General features: G+C 40.3%; 1 protein-coding gene across 1 annotated transcript in view; it reads left to right on the top strand.

Moving 5' to 3' along the window:
• Positions 1–595: 595 nt before the first annotated feature.
• TCP11L2 (t-complex 11 like 2) overlaps positions 596–19905 on the top strand; it is a 105028-nt gene continuing 85718 nt past the window's right edge. Inside the window, exons 1-5 of the mRNA XM_007948253.2 lie at positions 596–749; positions 5784–5919; positions 10587–10707; positions 11834–12054; positions 13570–13706. Of these exons, the coding sequence (XP_007946444.1) occupies positions 596–749; positions 5784–5919; positions 10587–10707; positions 11834–12054; positions 13570–13706 (769 nt within the window). The remainder of the gene's footprint in view (positions 750–5783; positions 5920–10586; positions 10708–11833; positions 12055–13569; positions 13707–19905) is intronic.

The following is a 19905-nucleotide window of genomic DNA, read 5'->3' as shown; positions in this document are numbered from 1 at the left end:
TTCGAACAACCCTATGACACTATTTTCTCAGCCCATCTTTTCTTTTATTATTATTATTGTACTTTAGGTGCAAGTTTACAGAGCACTTTGTTTTACATTCAACATTTCGTGTACATTTGGTTTCACTCCCCAATTACCATCCCCAACCTTACCCCACTCTCCTCCCCTCCCTGTCCTCATAGTTATGAAGCAAAGGTTAAGTGACTTCCCAAAAGTCCCCTGGCAAAAGACAGACTGAGAGTCTGACTCTAAAGCCCCACCACACTCTTAGTCTTTCCTTCCCGTGTTTTAGCAATGTAGGAGGAAGGGGTGTGTGTGTGTGAAGGATCTGCTACTGTTGAGCGCTGCTCCTCCACGTTCACACTGGGTGTGTCCTGAGTAAGCTCACCTGTGGTTGTGGAATCTCTTTTCTGGAAGGCATTCTTGAAGGCCTGAAGACAGCCTGGCTAGGGTCCTGGGGAATGGAGGAGGTACTTTTCTGGAGGCTTTTCCAAGGCTGGACATAAGGTCCACTTCACCAGTGGATGTAGCACAGAATGCTCACACAGGTTCTGTTTGTCTGTGCAGGTGCTCTCTGTCCACACTCAAGTGAAACATGCCCTTCAATGGTGAGAAGCAGTGTGGGAGTGAGGACCAGCCAAGCGATTCAGACTCTTCTCGGTCCGAAAGCATGGCTTCCCTCAGTGACTCTGAGTGCTCCAGGCAGAGCTTTACAAGTGACTCCTCCAGCAAATCCAACTCTCCTGCTTGTAAGCTGACAGGGATGCTGAGGGGCGGAGATGGGGACTGCTTGTAGACATGTGTTGGATTTTAGAATTCTGAAATGAGTGAAAGTGAAACACGAATGTGTCCCCTCCCCCCATATTTCAGCACACCTCTCCAGGCACTGCACCTGTTCTATATATACTCTCACACACACAGAGCCACTAAAGTTGACAACCTGCTGATTTTGATTTTGATCACTGTCTCTAACCACCTTTGGTTTGAATATGAACCAGGCCCCCTGCCTCACCCCTCTTCTCTTCCAAGTGGTAGAAAACAGAAAACAAGGCCTTCTTGAGATCACTTCTTGCTCCCTTCCCCAAGGAGAAATTCAAGCTGGTCTTTTCTGATTATTTCTGAATTACATTGAAGTAAACTTGCCCCAATTCAAGATCAGGCAGGAAGTGAAATAACCTATAGGGTTTCCTGCTGATTTCTAAAATTGTTGTGCAAATCACCCCTGAAAGGTGCCCACACAAGAACAATGTGGATTGAGAAAGAGTTAAAAGAGTGGCTGTGGCTAAAGGAGACATGGTTTTCTTTCTTTCTTTTTTTTTTTTTTTGTGAAAACCAGAGGTGTGTAAACTAGATTTTTTTTTTTTTTGCTTTTTATTAGCATTTTGTATAAGAAATATAATACCTTAAATTGACAAAGCAAATGCAGAAAGAAGAAACTATGTCTTAATATGTTCAGCTGCCCACTTTAAACAAGTTGGTTCATCTGTATCTATTTTCTATTTCTACATCTCATTAAAGAATATTTAGAAGGTATGTTGTTGTTTCATGCCCTCTAGTCAGACTTGACTCATAGCGACCCCTCCTTGGGTTTCCGAGGCAGTATCACGACGGAAGTAGGATTGCCCAACCTTCCTTCCGAGGAGTGGTTGGTGGGTTTGAACCTCCAGCCTTCTGGTTAGCAGTCAAGTGCTTTAGCCACTATATAATATACAAAAAAGAAAACACTGCCTATAATATAACCCCAAAACAACTGGCAATACTTTGTCACGTCTTCATCCTGTCTTTATTGCTACCATATATGATGTTGTTGTTGTTAGGTGTCATCGAGTCACCTCCCACTCATAGCGACCCCATGCACAACGGAATAAAACACTGCCCAGCCTTTACCATCCTCACAGTCCTTGCTATGCACAAGCCCATTGTTGGAGCCACTGTGTCAGTACATCTTTATTTTTTTTTTTTAATTTTTATTGTGATTTGGGTGAAAGTTTACAGAGCAAATTCATTTTCCATACAGCAGTTCATACACATTTTGACATTGACTGCAATTCCCCACAATGTAATAGCTCTCTTCCCACTTACTCCCTGTAGTTAACCTTTTCTCTGTGTCCTTCCCTCCCATATACTCCTGCCCCTCCCCCAGCTGTCTTCCCTGTACATACACTACCCTTCTGTTCTCCCATGATTGCTCACTTGCTCACTCCAAGTAGTATATCTATCTGATATAAATGTTCAGCCCATATGCCTGCCTGTTATTTGGCTGGAAGCTACAGAAATGAGTTCAATTCCAGACCTGAAGGGTAACTAGGGGCCCTAGTCTCAGGGGTCTTACTGGGCTCTATCAGATCAGCAAACCTGGTCTTTTTTTTTTTATGATTTTGAGTTTTGTTCCATATTGTTCTCCTACTCTATCCAGGATCTCCTACATAGATCCCACTTTGAGTGGTTGACAGTGGTAGTCGGGCACCATCTAGTTCTTCAGGTCTCATGGTCATATAGGCTGAGGATTACATGGTCTACCAGTCCCTTGGACTAATTATTTCCATGTGTCTTTGGTTTTCTTCATTCTTCTTTGCTCTGGATGAGGAAAGACCCATCGTTGCATCTAGATGACTGCTTGCAAGCTTTTAAGACCCCAGTCACTACTTAGCCAAAGTAGGATGTAGAACAATGTTTTTGTTTAGTGTGTTAGGCCAATTGAGTTTGATGTCCCCTGTGACCATGGTCCCAAGACCACAGTTCCAGCTACTTGCTCCCTCAGGGTAGCTGGCTGTGGCCAAGAAGTCACCACAATCTTATCCCTTGTCAGCTCTACTATATACCTGGACATTCTTACAACACATACAGATACGCTCATAGAAGCATCATCTGCCAGCCCTATACATGGTCATGGGTACACTACCTTCAGCCTAGACATAACTGATTGTGCAGCCTATCCACCCATCTATCCACCTATAGATCAATATTTGCCATCAAATATCCTTACATCTTGTTGAGGTGTTTCAATATGTGTGTATATACCAGCATCTGTGTATGTATATGTATTTAGATTATTTTTATTTAGTATTATAAATAAAACATATACTAATGATAATAGATTTTTTTGAGCATAGTTTGTATGACTACCTGCTACTTCATCAGAAGAGAGTGGTGGTTCATTGCTAGAATTCTCCCTTCCATGCAGGAGACCCAATTCGATTCCCAGCCAGTGTACCCCATGCACAGCCATCACCTGTCTGTTGGTGGAGGCTTCTGTATTGCTTTGATGCTGAACAAGTCAGTGGAGCTTCCAGACTAGGTGGGCTAAGAAGAAAGGCCTGGTGATCCACTTCCAAAGATCAGCCGATGAAAATGGTGTAGATCACGGTGGTCCAATCAACCAATCATGGGAATAGTACAGGGTTGGGCGGTGTTTTCTTCCATTGTACATGGAGTCACCATGAATTGGGGGCTGGTGTGACAAGAATGCTATTATAGTAGCACTACACTACTTCATTAAGTGAATATACCATAAATTTACTGAACCATTGACTTATCATTGGACTAGTTTAACCAGTTAACTGGTTTCCAATTTGGGGCTGTTATAAATACTACTTATAAACATTTTGGCGTATAAAGCATTTATGGGAATTCCTATCTATATAATTGGATTATTGGACCAAGGTCACAAACATCTGTAAGGAGAATCTTATTAGAGCAGAAAGTTGGCAAAAAATTTACCAGCAGCCACTCCAGGTTTCTCTCCTTTTCTCACTCTTGGATTTAGAGGGAATTGATTTGGCATTTGCATTTGGCAATGGTACCTTAGTGTCCTAAAAGATTTTTACTAATTCTGTATATCATCCTTCTTTTTTTTTTTGGTTTTGAGTCATTTGTTTTTTTAGGTAGAAAAGTACTGCTAGTCAGTGCTGTGGTTTGAGATCATCATTTTCAATTAATGGAAACTAAAAGTTCCAACAGTCATTTCAAAAAGACGTGATGTTTTAGAATAGTCATTAGAAATAACTAGAATTCTCTATTTGTTACTTCCTACAGGAGCTCTGGTGGCATAGTGCCTAAGGCATTTGACTGCTGACTAGAAGGCTAGCGGTTCAAACCCATCAGCCACTCCTCAAAAGGAAGCTTGGGCAATCTACTTTGAAAGTGATATTGCCTCAGAAACCCAAGGAGGGGTCACTATGAGTCAGATCTGACTCCACTGCAGTGAGTTTTTTTTTTTACTGAGTAGATTATCTACCTTATCTGATTTATTTTATTTTACTTTAATTATCTACATCTATTGAATTCTAACTGATCTTTACTTATTGTTGTTGTTATGTGCCGTCAAGTCGGACCCGACTCATAGTGACCCCTCCTTGGGTTTCCGAGGCAGTATAACTACAGAAGTAGATTGCTCCATCTTCCTTCCAAGGAGTGGCTGGTGGGTTTGAACTGCCAGCCTTCTTATTAGCAGTCAAGTGCCTTAGCCACTATGCTACCAGAGCTCCTGATCTTTGCTTAAATTATCGAATTTAATCACCTTAGGCCCTTATGAGCCCTCAGTGAAGTGAAGTGTTAACTACCAATTGACAAAACTAGAAATTGAAACTAAGCATTATACTATACTGCCTATAGTTTTAGAAATTATAATTTTTTAAAAAAGTTATTTTATACTGAGGCTGCATAAATTAATGAGAATTCTGAATTACAGACTTTTTAAAAAAGTAGTCTTAATCGATTTTTTACATATGAAAAAAAAAAAAATAAGCTCACTGCTGTCCAGTTAGTTCCGACTCTTAGCAACCCCTCTTGGGTTTCCAAGGCAGCATCTCTACAGAAGTAGATTGCCCAGTCTTCCTTACACAGAGTGGCTGGGGGTTTAAACCACCAGCCTTCTGGTTAGCAGTCAGATGCTTTAGGTACTATGCCACCCGAGCTCCCTATTTCTTACATAGTATACATAATAAATGTACACATAACAAATCTGTCCTGGAAGAAGTGCAGCTGGAATGATCCTTGGAAGCAAAAATGACCAGACTTCGTCTCACCTACTTTGGTCATGTTGTCAGATGGGACCATTCCCTGGAGAAGGATATCATGCTTGGTAAAGTGAAGGGTCAGCAAAGAAGGGGAAGACCCTCAATGAGATGGACTGACACAGTGGCTGTAGTAATGGGCTCAGATATAGCAAGGATTGTGAGGATGGCACACGACGGGGTGGTGTTTTGTTGTACATAAGGTCACTAAGAGTTAGAGCCGACTTGGCAGCATCTAACAACAACAACAACAACAACAACAACAACAATAAATGTAGTGATGACTAACCAAAAACCAAACCAAATTCACTGCCGTGGAGTCAGATCCAACTCATAGCAACCCCACCTTGGGTTTCTGAGGCATTATCACTACAGAAGTAGGTTACCCAGTCTTCCTTCTGAGGAGTGGCTGGGGGTTTGAACCACCCACCTTCTGTTTAGCAGTCAGATGCCTTAGGCACTACACCACCACAGCTCCCTGTGATGACTAGAAACTTTAAAAATGAGAAAAGATGTGTAGCTTAATAAGATTATCTTAGCAATATTTGAAAATTTATTATCAAACTAGTAACTGAATCTATCAAAGGACTTTTAAAATTGTTGTAGTCTTTATTAAGCAGGGAATCCACCCATTTTAATATATATTCTTCTTACTCGTAAAACCTAGAAACTGTGCGTTGAGGAAGGTTACCTCTGTCCACATCAGGAGGCTTCATTGGATGATACCTTCTCTTCTATAACATGAACTGGCTTTTGTTTTTTTTTCAGCAACAAGCCCTCCCAGGGTTGTAACATTCGACGAGGTGATGGCTACAGCAAGGAACTTATCAAACATGACTCTTGCTCACGAAATTGCTGTTAATGAGAACTTTGAGTTGAAACAAGATGCCCTTCCTGAGAACAGGTAATCTGGAGGCATCTGTTGTGCATACACTGTGCTGAAGATTCTGTGTCTGTCTGTCTCTCTCTCATGTGCACACACACACACACACATTTACACTGATTCCTCAAGGTTCTAGTATAATATCCATGTGGGATAAAAATTATTTAGCTTTCTAGCAAGGTCTTATACTTGATTTAAGAAAAAAAAATTATTCTAGGGTACATGTTACCTATAATCATTGGAATTAAGTTTAGATGCAACTTAACTGGGAAAGCTTTTCCTGACATACTGACCCTACTTTAAAAAAAAAAAAACGGTTGCCATAGAGTTGACTCCAATTCATGGAGTCAGAATAGAACAGTGCTTGGTGGAGTTTTTGATGGCTTATTTTTCACGAGTAGATCGCCAGGCCTTCCTTCTGAAGCACCTCTGGGTAGACTCGAACCACCAGCCTCTCAGTTAGCAGTTGAGCATGTTAACCTTTTGCATTACCAGGAACTGTACTGAATCCACTTGTGGTGCTGGTGGTTGTTTGCCATCAGGTTGGTGGTTGTTGCCATAGGTCAAGGCTGTGATCTTTTGTGAGCAGATCACCAGGATTGTCTCTCAAGGCACTACTTGGTGGGTTTGAACTCCCAGCCTTTCAGCTAACACTCAAATGCCTAACTGTTTACACCATCCAGGGCTCCTTGACTATATTAAATCTATTTGCTACAGCCTTACAGTCTTGTTGTTGTTGTTGTTGTTATGTGCCGTCGAGTCAAACCCGACTCATAGCGACCCCTCCTTGGGTTTCCGAGGCAGTATCACTACGGAAGTAGGATTGCCCAACCTTCCTTCCGAGGAGTGGCTGGTAGGCTTGAACCGCCAGCCGTCTGGTTAGCAGGCAAGTGTCTTAGCCACTATGCTACCAGAGCTCCCTTGTAGTCCTCTCTACTTTCCTTTTGGGTAAGATGTTTTATAATTTTATGCTGAATATCTATCCTCCTCACTTGATCAAAACACCACTAGGGGAAGAACTGTATCTGTATTACTTGCTGCTCTGTCAGTACCAAAAAAAAAAAAAAAAATCACTGCTGTAGAGTCAGATCCAAGTCATAGCAACCCCTTGTTGGGTTTCTGAGGCGGTATCACTAGAAAGTAAATTGCCCAACCTTCCTTATTGCCTGCTGTATTGCTGGCATGGGGTGTGTCCTCAGGAAATATTTACAGATTGATTAATTAGAATCTAGTATCCAGATTGTAATGGATTAGTGCAACTGAACTGCCAAAGTACTAAGAACAGGTGATTCAAAAGCCTGTGGGAGTAGGAATCACTGCTGCTTGGCCACTTCCTAGTTAACCTCACCCCCAAGGGACTACTCTTTTGAGCCACTTCCTTATATTCTCCCTTGACCTCTCTCTGGCTTTAGGGGTTCACAGATCTCCTGGGACAAAGAAGAAAAAAGGCTTGAGGCTATTAGCGCAGATGGATCTTGGTTAGGGGCAAAGTTAGCTGTTGTAATGGCGTAGAATCTTCAGTCACAGAGCCATTTCTAAATCCTGAGGTGTTTTCTCTATGAATTAAGACAACCCATAATATTTGATCCCATTTAGAACTTCTTTGTTTTAAATAAGGAAAGTAAGTACATGTAATAATTTTCTTCTTTTAAAATGTAGATCATAATCCTGCTAGGGATATTACTCACAGTACTCATTAATACTTTTTAAGAATACTAGCAAAAGTGAGTGTATCTGTTTGGTTTTCTGTGGTAACTACATTTCACCAAAATCCAGTCCTTCACTACCACCATGTCAGTCCTAACTGCTCTCCATTCTTGTCTCCCCATGGTCCAGCCTGCATATTCAAACAGTAGCCAGAATGATTTTTCTAAATCAGATTAGATTATTTCTTTGCTCAAAACCCTTCAGTGGTTTTCTATTACACTAGAATAAAAATCCAATGTCTTTAATGTGGCCTGCAAGGCCCTACTCCCAGCCCTGTCTCTTAACCACTTTCCTTCCTGCTTGCTGTGCTTGAGCCACACTCACTTCCTTGCTGACCTTGGAGTACACCAAGCTTGATTCTAACTCAGGGACTTTGCCCTTCTCTTCTTTTTGAATGTTCTTCCCTTCATTCTTCACACAGCTGCTTTCTTCTCCCCATTCAAGTCTCAACTCAAAACCTTAGAGAGATTTTATCAACCACCCAACTATGTCAGCACACTCTCCACCACTCCAATGCTATATTATTCAATTTTCTTCTTAGCCCTGAAGTTGTCTTGTTTCTTTTTCAGGTGGTTTTTTTTTTTTTTTTTGGTCTTTCTATTCCTCCTAACATACAAACTTCTTGAGGACAGAGACTTTATTTTTACTATAGTACATCCAGGGCCTAAAACAGGGCATAGCACATACTCAATATTCAATAAACAGTTATTAACTGACTAACAAAAATGAATTCTTGAAGTTAAAATTAGTTCATTTTATGATATACAGAAAAAGGCAGTTTTGAGTTTTTAGATACTGTAAATTCAAAAGTTGTAAGTTTAGGTCATAGTCAGGGTTCTTTAGGATCAGAAAGACTCTGGAGATTGAATCCTGGCTCTGCTGAAGCCTTGTCTGACCTTTACATTCCCCAGGGAATGAATGGGGACCATAGTACTCCAAATTCATGAGATGAGCTTAGGGGTATAAAAGTACATTGCCTGTAGTACTTTTATACCATGGAAAAATTGATTCTCCTTCCTTTTCTGCCATGGCCAGGAAATGTGAGAAGGAGAAATAAAATGCAGAGTCAGAACACATTACCTTTGCTAGAAATGGAATAGCATATTATCAGCTGTTGCTATTCAGACGACTTTCCCCAGTGGCCAAGCTTTTCTTTTTTAAAATATAGCTGACTCTCATGTTTTACTGAATATTTTCTTTGGGGCAAGAACTTGGTAAAATAAGTTAGGTTTCTGATACTCAGTAGGACAGCTTATAAATGAGTTAACTGATCTCACCTCCAGCCTCCAACCTCCCCAGGAAATTAAAGAGCTAAAAAATATCTTATATCATTTGTTGTTGTTGTTGTTGTTGTTGTTATGTGCTGTTGAATCGCACCCGACTCATAGCAACCCCTCCTTGGGTTTTCGAGGCAGTATCACTGCGGAAGTAGATTGCCCCATCTTCCTTCCGAGGAATGGCTCGTGGGTTTGAACCACCGGCCTTTTTGGTTAGCAGTCAAGTGCCTTAGGCACTACGCTACCAGAGCTTCTTACATCATTTAGGAAAAATTAAATTTACACTCTGAAGCCCCTTATGGAGCTGTGAGATTGCTTTAGCTCATTCCTTGGTCCATTCAAGCCAAGTATGTGAGGTTTGAAAAGTCGAGAGCCAAAGTCCTTCCTAACAGTGTTTGTCTTTCTAGTTGTTCTGTAGCTACTCAAGAGAGTCTCCCATGATAGAAATGGCATTTGTGCTGAACACATCTTCTCAGGCCACTAGTGTAAGTTTTGACATTGTAAGTTGCTGTAGAATATAGTATTTTTAGTTTTAGTTTTAACTCAGTCTTTAAACAGTTAGTTTTCATCTCTAATAGCATTTTAGGAGTTTTCATGGCATAGTGGTTAAAGCAATTCTACTGCTAACCAAAAGGACAGTCAGTGGTTCAAACCTGCCAGCCATTCTGTGGGAGGAAGATGAGGCAGTCTGCTTCTGTGAAGATTTACAGTCTTGGAAACCCTACATGGCAGTTCTGCTCTGTCCGACAGGGTCACTATGAGTTGGAACTGACTTAATAGCAATGGGTTAGGTTAATAGTATTATTTTATACTTAGCTATTTATACATTACAAAGAAAAAAAAAAGAGATACACTTGAACTGTGAAATTATTAGTTCATTCCCCGTACATTCATTGAACACTCACTGTGTGCTGGGCAGTCTTCTAGGTACAAGGGCAGGTATCTGGAAGGAGCTATAGCTTCTGACCAGGAAGGGTGTGTAGCCCTGTGGAGGAAAGTAAGTAATTACAGTGCAGGGAAATACGTACTTTACCCAGAGCTGTGGAGAAATAGTGTAGGAGTTCAATAGGAATGTGTATTTTACTGTGCACCTATTTTAGGACGTTGATGTAAGTGGGGAAGCAAGGTGGCCACCTGTTCTATTGTGAGCTCTTCCTAGGAATGCTCCTTTTTCCACAGTTTGAGTTTACTAGCTCCAAATAGGACAGCTAAGCTGAAGTTGGCAGGCATCCAAGTGTGTGACTCCTGGGGGCCAATCTGTTCTATTTTCTGCCATGAAATTTCCAGCTGTTGAGGAAAGAGTGATTTTGCTATCTCTTAAAGGTCAGTCCCAAAAATCTAGAACCAGTCTAAAGGTCTGTGTAGAAAATAACTAGGTAAATTATTATGTCTCCTTAGGACAGAATTTTATTCAGTTTGTGAAAACAATAGCAGCAAAGCCTTTTTTAATGTCTTAGGAACATGATTAGGACAGAATATCAAGTGAAAAAAGTATATACTGTCGTACATACTGAATACTCTTAACTACGTTAAAACGATGAATAGAACAAGGGTAATATATCAAAGGATAAATGATGGGATTATGGTTGATTTTTATTCTCTGCTTTTCTACATTTTCTAAGATTTTTACAGTGACCATATTTCTTTTATAATCAGGAAACATTATGTTTATTTTTAAAAAAACAATCCGTTTCATTCCTGTAGCTTGGCCAGTCGAGTGAAGCACATTGTCCATCAGGCCTTCTGGGATGTCTTGGAATCAGAACTCAGTGCAGAACCACCTGAGTATGAACATGCCATCAAACTATTTGAAGAAATCAGAGAGGCAAGTTGATACTGTCAGTGTTAATTCATTTTTCCTCCAGGGACTTTTTCATGTCCTGTAGTATTGGAAACTCTGAAAAACTGAGCAAGTCCATGCCCTGGAAGGGTTTTCCCTGTGCCTCCTGGAGTGGGTGGAGGCTGGGAGATGGGTGCAGTGGAAGGAGAATGAACTCTGAGGGTAGATTGGCCTGGTCAATTATGAGCTGTCCCCATTTAAGCCTCAGTTTACTGTCAGTACAGTAAAAGTACTGACGGGGTAGTTGGAAGAATTGAATGAGGTGACCCTTGTAATATGAGCTAACATTAACAAGGTATTTGCAGGCACTATATTATTCATTTATGCTACTATTAAGGATAAACAACCCTGAAGAAACTAAGTTCCCTGACTTATCCAGGGTTACACTGCTATAAGGGGCAGAGAGGAAGCGGAGGCACTCTGGCTCAGAGCCCATGTTCCCATGCTCCTAACCACATGCTGTGTGTATAGTACAGTGTCCACTGTGTAATGAATACTCCATAAATAGGTTTCCAAACCAACCCACTGCTGTCGAGTGAATCCCAACTCATAGAAACCCTACAGGAGACAGTAGAACTGCCCCATAGGATTCCCAAGGTTGTGTAAATCTTTACTGAAGCAGACTACCTCATCTTTCTCCTATGGGGTGGAACCACTGCACCACTAGGGCTCCTATAAATAGATAACTCATATAACATATGATAAATATTTTATATGTGAAATATTCTAATGGAGCCCATGGGATTTTTCCATTTGTTCTTCTCTGAAAGGTTCTTTTGAAGGCATGATCTACATCTTGTTCTTTCTTCTCCACACTGTTTATCTGTCAGCATTTTGAAGATCTTTTAGTAATATTTCCTTGACAGTTTCATCCTGACTGTATCAGGAACTTCCTGTGGGGAAGCACTTTAACTCAAGAGCCAGAGCTTTCTTTTCAGAGTCAAAACACTGGACTCTCTTTGATCTACAGCCCAGTCAGTGTAAACCTCTGTGACATCCACAGAGTACTAAAATAGGGACAAGGAGCTTGGTCATCTAGACACTGAAGGGAAAAGTGACAACTTTTATTACTATGATGATGTTAATTTTTTTTTTTCCTTGCCCTGTGCAGATTCTTCTCTCTTTTCTGACTCCTGGTGGCAACCGGCTTCGCAACCAGATCTGTGAAGTTTTAGACACAGACCTCATTAGGCAGCAGGCTGAGCACAGTGCTGTTGACATCCAAGGCCTGGCCAATTATGTCATCAGTACGATGGGAAAGCTGTGTGCTCCTGTACGAGATGATGATATCAGGGAGTTGGAGGCTACTGGCAACACCGTGGAGGTCCTGAGGTTAGCACTTGTGCTGCTTATGGTTCCTTAGAGTATCTTGGAGTTCATTCATACAGAAACTATGGATGTTGGGGAATACAGAAAACAAGTGGTCTCACAAAAGACTCCTCTACTGTAGAAGAAAACCATGTAAGCAAGCAGTAAGTCAGCCATTTCTTGTGTACGTAGAGTTTTCAGGTAGAATGATGAGGTTTAGTTGGCACGTGCTGGGCCCTGGGGATACGGTGATATCCCTGACCTTAGGGAGTTTACAGTCTAATGCGGAGACAGATCTTGAGCAAGTAATTACAATTGTGATGAATGCTGTGAAAGGAGTATTATGTGCCGTTGAGTTCATTTTGACCCATGTGACAGAGTAGAACTGCCCAATAGGGTTTTCTCAGCTGTAATCTTTATGTGAGCAGATGGCTAGGTCTTTCTGGACTTTTGGGTGGGTTCAACCAGCCAGTCTTTTGGTTAGTAGCTAAGCCCTTAACTATTGCACCACCAGTATACATTATGATCATGAGAATGTAATGTAGTCATGTAGATAATACTGGCCTTGTGATCCCAGAGGAAGGGAAAGGCTGCAGTACTTTTTGCCATTGGGAGCATTTTTTTCTCCTTTTTATATGCATATGGCCACATTGAGAACTGAGTTTTATGTAACAGTGTTGAGAAGGGAGGAAAAGGAAATCAGTCTGCATGTAGTGGATAAATTACTTTGCGACCTCAAGCAAGTCAGTAACCTCTCCAGCTCGTACTTTCCCTGTCTGTAAAATGGCCTTGGATTATGCTCAACTCTGGTGGATTGGGATTCATCAAATGCAGGATTCTTGCTCCAAGTTACCTAATTTCCTGTGCATGATTTCAAATCTGGTGTTTATCTTATTCGTTTATTGGGCACCTACAAGATGTCACTGTCCCTGCATTTTATGTTCATTTTCTCATTGATTCTTCACAACATCCTTCCAAAGTTGAGGTTGTCTTTTTCTTTCACAGATGAGGAAAGTGAGGCTCAGTGAGATTGAGTAACTTGTACATGGCCACAGAGCTGGTCAGTTGCAAACCTGGATTCGATCATGGGATGCCCAAGTCTTAAATCGAGTAGCTTTTCCTCTGTGCCTCGCTGCCCATCCTTTCTGTTTTCAATTCCCTTTGCAATAGAAACCATAGAGTCCTTTGTTCAGGAAAATTTCAGGGGCTTTCAAATGAAAATTCCTTCTTGAATTGTTCATGTTTCCATATTAAGGCACATTGTTTATGCTTCTTAGTGTCTTTCTATCAGTTTATGGCTGGATGTAATGGACCAGCTGGCTGTATTATATCTGCTTAAGTAAACACTTTTGAGGTCTGTGGATGAATACATTGGAGTGCATAGCTATGGTTTTCTATGAAAAATAAACTTGCCAAATGACAATTGGAATTTCAGAAGTGTTTTGAGGATGTTTATCTTTTCCTGGCTATAACATATGTAACAGTTCATGAATTTCAGCCTAATTTAATCACCTCTCTATTCTAATTCCAAATTTTTAGGCAAATATTTCATGTCCTAGACCTCATGAAAATGGATATGGTCAATTTTACAATTAGGAGTCTCAGACCACACCTCCAACGCCAGTTGGTGGATTATGAGAGAACCAAATTCCAGGAAATTTTAGAAGAGACCCCAAGTAAGTACAAAATAACTTCAATTATATTGAAATTGGTTGAAAATATAAAATTTTATTTTTGATATCTTAAAGTCACTAACGCTTTTTGATCTTTCTGTTAATTTTTTTGCCTTCTAAAATTGACATCCCAAACTTATAGCTGCTTACTATGTACCAGGAACTATAATAAGCACTGTTCATTTCTTCATGCATTCAAAAAATATTTATTGAGCACCTGATGTGTGCCAGATACTGTTTGTTGTTGTTGTTATGTGCCGTCAAGTCAGACCCAACTCATAGCAACCCCTCCTTGGGTTTCCAAGGCGGTATCACTACGGATGTAGATTGCCCAACCTTCCTTCCGAGGAGTGGCTGGTGGGTTTGAACCGCCAGCCTTCTGGTTAGCAGTCAAGTGCCTTAGGCACTATGCTACCAGATACTGTTTAGGAGCTGTGAATACTGCAGTGAAACAGAATAAAGTTGTGACTTCCATGGCTGACATTCCAGTAAGTATGGCAAAAACATATTGTAAGTGCTATGAAGAACAACAGGATAAAGGGGCAGACAGTAATGGGGCAGGGGCCGGGAGCTGTGCTTTCCTTAGTGGAGTGGACTGTGAACTCTCTAATAAGTAACATTTGAGCAGAGTTCTCAAAGAAGTGAGGGATGGGGCATGGAAAGATCTGGGGGAAGACTACCCCAGCCAGAGGTTGCAGTAAGTACAAAGGCCCTTGAACACAAGGCAGCCAGTGTGACTGGAGTAGAGTAAGCAATAGGTGAGTGGTAAGAGTTGAGATAAGAGGTGGTTAAAGGCAGGTCAGGAGAGCCTTGTTAGTAAATGAGAGGAATTTAGATTTCATTCTGAATGTGATAGGAAGTCACTGGAGAGTTCTGAACAGGGGGACAACATCTGATTTTTGTTTTTAAGGATTAATCTGGATCCTGGGTAGAGAGTAGATTATATGGGACAAAATAAGGAGACCAATTAGATGATATCTTCAGGCAAGAAATGATAGTGGCTTTGTCCAGGTGATTGGGTGGAAGTAGTAAGAAGCGGTCAGGTCAGATTCTAGATGTATTTTGAAGATAGAATAACAAGATTTGCTAATAGGTTGGATGAGGGGAGAAAGAGAAGTTGAGGATGACTAAGATTTTTGGCCTGAGCAACTTGGGGAATGAATGGTAGTTCTTTTGAGTGAGATTGGGAGACAGTAGGGGAGCATCATTTGGGGATGGTATGGAATCAGGTGTTCAGCTTAGGATACATGAACTTCAAGATGCTTGTTTGACATCAACAGAGAGGTGTCAGTAGGCAGTTAGATCAAAGGAACTGAGTTCGGGGGGATAGTAGGAATTAGAGATAACAAATTTTAGAGCCATCCATGTAATTATGAATATTGCAGAAGGAACTCTGGCATCAGGTGGCAAATATGACTAGAAGACTTCCAAAGATCCACTCACAACAAACATTCTGTGACTTAAAGGGTGATGTTATTTTAGCTCTATCAAAACTGAGTATGAAAATCTAAAACCTGAATAATAGCAACTATGTTCTGAACAATATTTACTGAGACTCAGTGATTGTTTCAGTTGTGTCCATATGTTTCTAAGTGTATGTGTGCACACGTGCCCATATCTTAAATAAAGATAGCCTGGAATTTTAAGCAAATTCCTTAATATATTGTCCAGTTACAATTTTGTTCATCTCAAATTATTTACTTCTCTCCTTCAACCCAAGGCTTAGTGACCTGTAATCCATTTGTAACTATCACATTGACTTGGATATTTTCAGAAATTTAAGAATAAAATAAATCCAGCTGTGCATATGTGTCATGATTGCCCAGCTCTAAAAATGTTTCCAGAGAAATCCAAAGTCCAGGAAGTGAAGCGCATGCTGACTGCTAATTATATCCTAGGGTCATCCTGCCAGAAGTCGGCCGCTGTGCCCTCATGTCAAAATAAGAGCCTCACAGACTAATACAGAGGGACAAAAGTATTGTTGGATTTTTATGTGTATATGCTTTTACAAAATAATCATTGGGAAATTAATACAGAGAAATACTTATAATTCCTGATTTGACTCCAAGGAAAGATTTTATTTTGCCTAAGGAGAGATTTCATATAATTGACTAATTTAAAATACGCCCAGAAAGCCTGAGGCAATGACTGGGTAATGTACTAAGCATCAACAAGGTTGTTAGATCTAACAACTAAATTGCCTGTGGGAAGAGTAACAGATTGATACCCCTCGGGGACCAGACTGTAAGTAATTTTTAAGATACCCAGTCAGAAAAGGGTTTATTTATTTTCCTTCTTTGTTTATTTAGATAATAATATTCTCTGGGTAATATTTTCATATACTTCATTTCATGTGATTTTTTCAACAATTCTCCAAAAAAAAACCAAACTCATTGCCATCGAGTTGATTCTGACTCATGGCAACCCCTGTTGGGTTTCCTAGACTATAAATCTCAATGGAAGCAGATCACCTGATCTTTCTTCCATGGAGTGACTGGTGAGTTCTAACCACCAATCTTTCGGTTAGCAGCCAAATGCCTTGACTGAACAATCCTATAGAACTTAAATATCTTTTTCAGAAATAAACCAAATCGCATTATCATTGTGCCTTGCACATAAGGCATTCAGGAAATATTTATGGAACATTTTAAAAAAGAGCAAACTGGTGCTCAGCAGTGACCTCTCCAAAATCAAAGTCACACAGCTAATAAATTGTGGAGCTTGAACTGGAATCCCGATCTCCCAAATCCAAGCCCAGTTCAGCTGGGCTATACAGCAAGCAATACGGAAACCAACTCTGGCTGATTTAGCCTTAAAAGAAGTGAATGGAAGGGTAGCAGTGGTTTACAGAATTGAAGGAAAAGCTGAAACACGGGATCCTTAGCAATGCTAGAAACCAGGACAATGTCAGGTATCTGGGTAGGAGAAAATGAGGGAAACCTCATAGGCCCCATTGTCAGGATGGTTAATTTGTACTTCAAACATGGGCCATCCTTGGATGCTCTGTCACCGTTGAGAATCCCAGAAAAGAGTCTGATGGTCATACTACTCAGCCAGGCCACAGTCCCTGATCAGGGAGGTAAAACCAAAACCCACTGCCATTGAGTCAATTCCAACTCATAGCTACTCTATAGGACAGAGTAGAACTGTTGCATAGGGTTTCCAAGGCTATAAATCCGTTTGGAAGCAGACTGCCTCATCTTTCTCCCATGGAGGGTGGGTTTAAACTGGTGACCTTTAGGTTAGCAGTCGAATGCTTTAACTACTGTACCATCAGAGCTCCTTTGGTCGGGGAGGTAGGGCTTCTTAATTGATACTCACAAAAGAAAACATGACATGAGGGAGAAATAGTTTCACGAAATCAACCAAAAGAAGTGGGGGAGGTGTTACTAGGCAAAAATGAGCAAATCTCATAGATAAGGGAACTACATTCTTCTAACTGAAAATTGGGACTTGGTCTATGTTAGGAGTCCCTGGGTGGTGCAAAGCACTCAGCTGCTAACTGAAAGGTTGGAGGTTTGAGTCTACCCAAAGTCTCCCAGGAAGAAAGCCCTGTTGATCTACTTCTGAAGAGTCAGCTATTGAAAACTCTGTGGAACACAGTTGTACGCTGGCACACAACCACGAGTCTGAGTGACTTGAAAGAACTGGCTACTGGTTTGGGTCTCTATTGGAGTACTTTCAGTATTCATTTTCCAGGATATTGAAACTTTTTTCTTTTGTGGTTTATACTTTTGTGACCAGACTACAAAATCTTTTCATACCCCAAAGTCATGGTGATTTTTTTTCTATATTTTCTTCTAGAAGTTTTAATAATTTTAGTTCTTACATTTAGCCTATGATACATTTCAAGGTAAGTTTTGTGCATAGTGTGAAATATGGGTCAAGATTCCTAGGTATATCCAGCCCATTTGTTGGAAAAGGTTATCTTGTCTCTACTGGATTGATGTGCCACCTTGTTGAAAATTAATTTATCAGTTGTGTGTGAGTCTTTCTATACTCATTCTTTTTTGAGCTTTTCTTTATTGCAATATAATTCATATACCATAAAATTCATAATAATATGTACAATTCAGTGGCCCTTAGTATATTCACAAGGTTATGTAACCATCACCATTTTCTAATTCAAGAACATTTTCATCACCCCCAAAAGAAAGCCAATACCTATTATCAGTCATTCCCCATTTCCTTCTCCCCCATCCCAAGTAACTACTGACTGATTTCTGTTTCTGTGGATTTGCCTCTTCTAAATATTCCAAATAAGTGGAATCATACAATACGTGGCCTTTTCTGTCCGATTTCTTTTTACTTGGCATAAAGTTTTCACGGTTCATGCATGTTGTAGCATGCATCAGTATTTCATTCCCCATTGCAAAAAGGGCATGGGGTGCAACATCTAACTTCACAAGGGGGAGAGAAAATCACCATTAACAGCCCAAGGCTGATTCCCATGAGTTGGAAGTCAGACCCTTCAATCTTTTTGCCAGTTCTGACACCAACCATCCTTCTCACAGCACTCTCTACTTTGATAATTCATTGCAATGGCTGCACAGAACTCATGCACAATACTCACGATTATGGCGTTGATTAGGAAATAACAGATTACAATTCAGGATCAGAAAATAATTCAGGATATAGTTCTTCAAACAGGATTTCTTCTCAGCCATACCACAGGCATGCTTCTCTCTGGCCTTGGCCTCTGTCCTACTCGGGCCAGTGTTACAAAGCTCTTTTAGCTTTACTGATAGGTGCCCAAAGAGGCATCCCACTCCGCCAAAAGGCTCCTGCCCAAAAGCACTCAGTTTTCTTGCTCCTTGGCCCCGGAAGCACACTGCTCTGTCTTGCACCAGTTTCTTGGTTCTGCTGCCACTATCTTTCTGCTGTCTCTTTAGCACAGGGATCTCAGGTACAAAGAGATGTGCTCTACTTGTGGCTCTTCTCTCTTGATAGCCATGATATCTCCCTTTCCGCCTTTGGGATGGCTCATTTTAAGGCTAGCAAGATGGCAAAACTGACCAATCCCCATGTTAGGATTCTGTATACCTTATTTCTGTGGTCCCACTCCACAAGGGTGCTATGTACCTTATTTACATTATTAGCAAGCTATCCAATCAGTCCCCATAAGCATTTCACATTTACATAGTCCCACCCAGTCATCATCTGGTGGGAGTCACAAAGAATGTAGCTAGACAAGCCATATTATGTAATTCACTACACCACAATTGGACTCTTTTTTCTGTTCTAATGCTCTATGTCTGTTTCCCCTTAGCCAGTACCACACTGTCTTGAGTACTGAAGCTAACTAAGTCTTGAAATTAGTTCTCTGACTTTGTTCTTTTTCAAAATAGTTTTACCTAGTTTAGGTCCTTTGAATTTTCATATAAGTTTTAAAATTAGCTTATGCATTTCTAAAAAAAGCTGGCTGGGATTTTGACTGAAATTATGTCAAATTGACATCTTAATAATATTGAATATTCTAATCTATGAACTTGATATCTCTCTCCATTTAAATCTTCTTTGTTTTATTTATAATGATTTGGGTGAAAATTTACAGAGCAAATTTCTGTTCCACTCAAAATCCATACACATTTTATTCTGTGACTTTGATTGCAATCCCCACAATGTAACAATGCTCTTCTCACTTCCTCCCTGTGTTGGCCATTTCCCTTTATCCGTCTTTTCTTGCTTGCTGAGCTTTATCCCTGGGCAAATGTTGCCCTTTTGATATATGGTTGATTGTTCTAATGAGTGTGTACTTCCCTGGTGTTATTGTTCACCTTATAGGCCTATCATTTAGTTGAAAGTTGAGCCATGGCGGTGAGTTCAGTTCCTGGCTTAAAGGATGACTGAGGGCAATAGTCTCAGGGGTTCCACCAGTTTCTATTAGAATAGTAAGCCTGGTCTTTTTTCTGATTTAAATAATCTTTCATTTATTTCAACAATGTTTTGTCATTTTCAGAGTAAAGGACTTGTTAAATTTTCTTAAATTTATCCCTAGATAATGTGTTTTTTTGATACTACTCTAAATGGTATTTTGTAAAAATTTTATATTCTATTATATAGATACATAATTAATTTTTTAGTGTTGTTCTTGTATCCTGCAATCCTGCTAAATTTACTTATTAATTATTGTAGCTTTTTGGAGGATTCATTAAAAGGTTTTATGTACATGGTCATTTTGGCTATAAGTAAGACAGTTTTA

The sequence above is a fragment of the Orycteropus afer genome, unplaced genomic scaffold (genome assembly GCF_000298275.1).
Source record: "Orycteropus afer afer isolate SDZICR_OR568_19922 unplaced genomic scaffold, OryAfe1.0 scaffold00209, whole genome shotgun sequence".
NCBI lineage: Eukaryota > Metazoa > Chordata > Mammalia > Tubulidentata > Orycteropodidae > Orycteropus > Orycteropus afer.
This window is presented reverse-complemented; position numbering and strand designations above follow the sequence as displayed.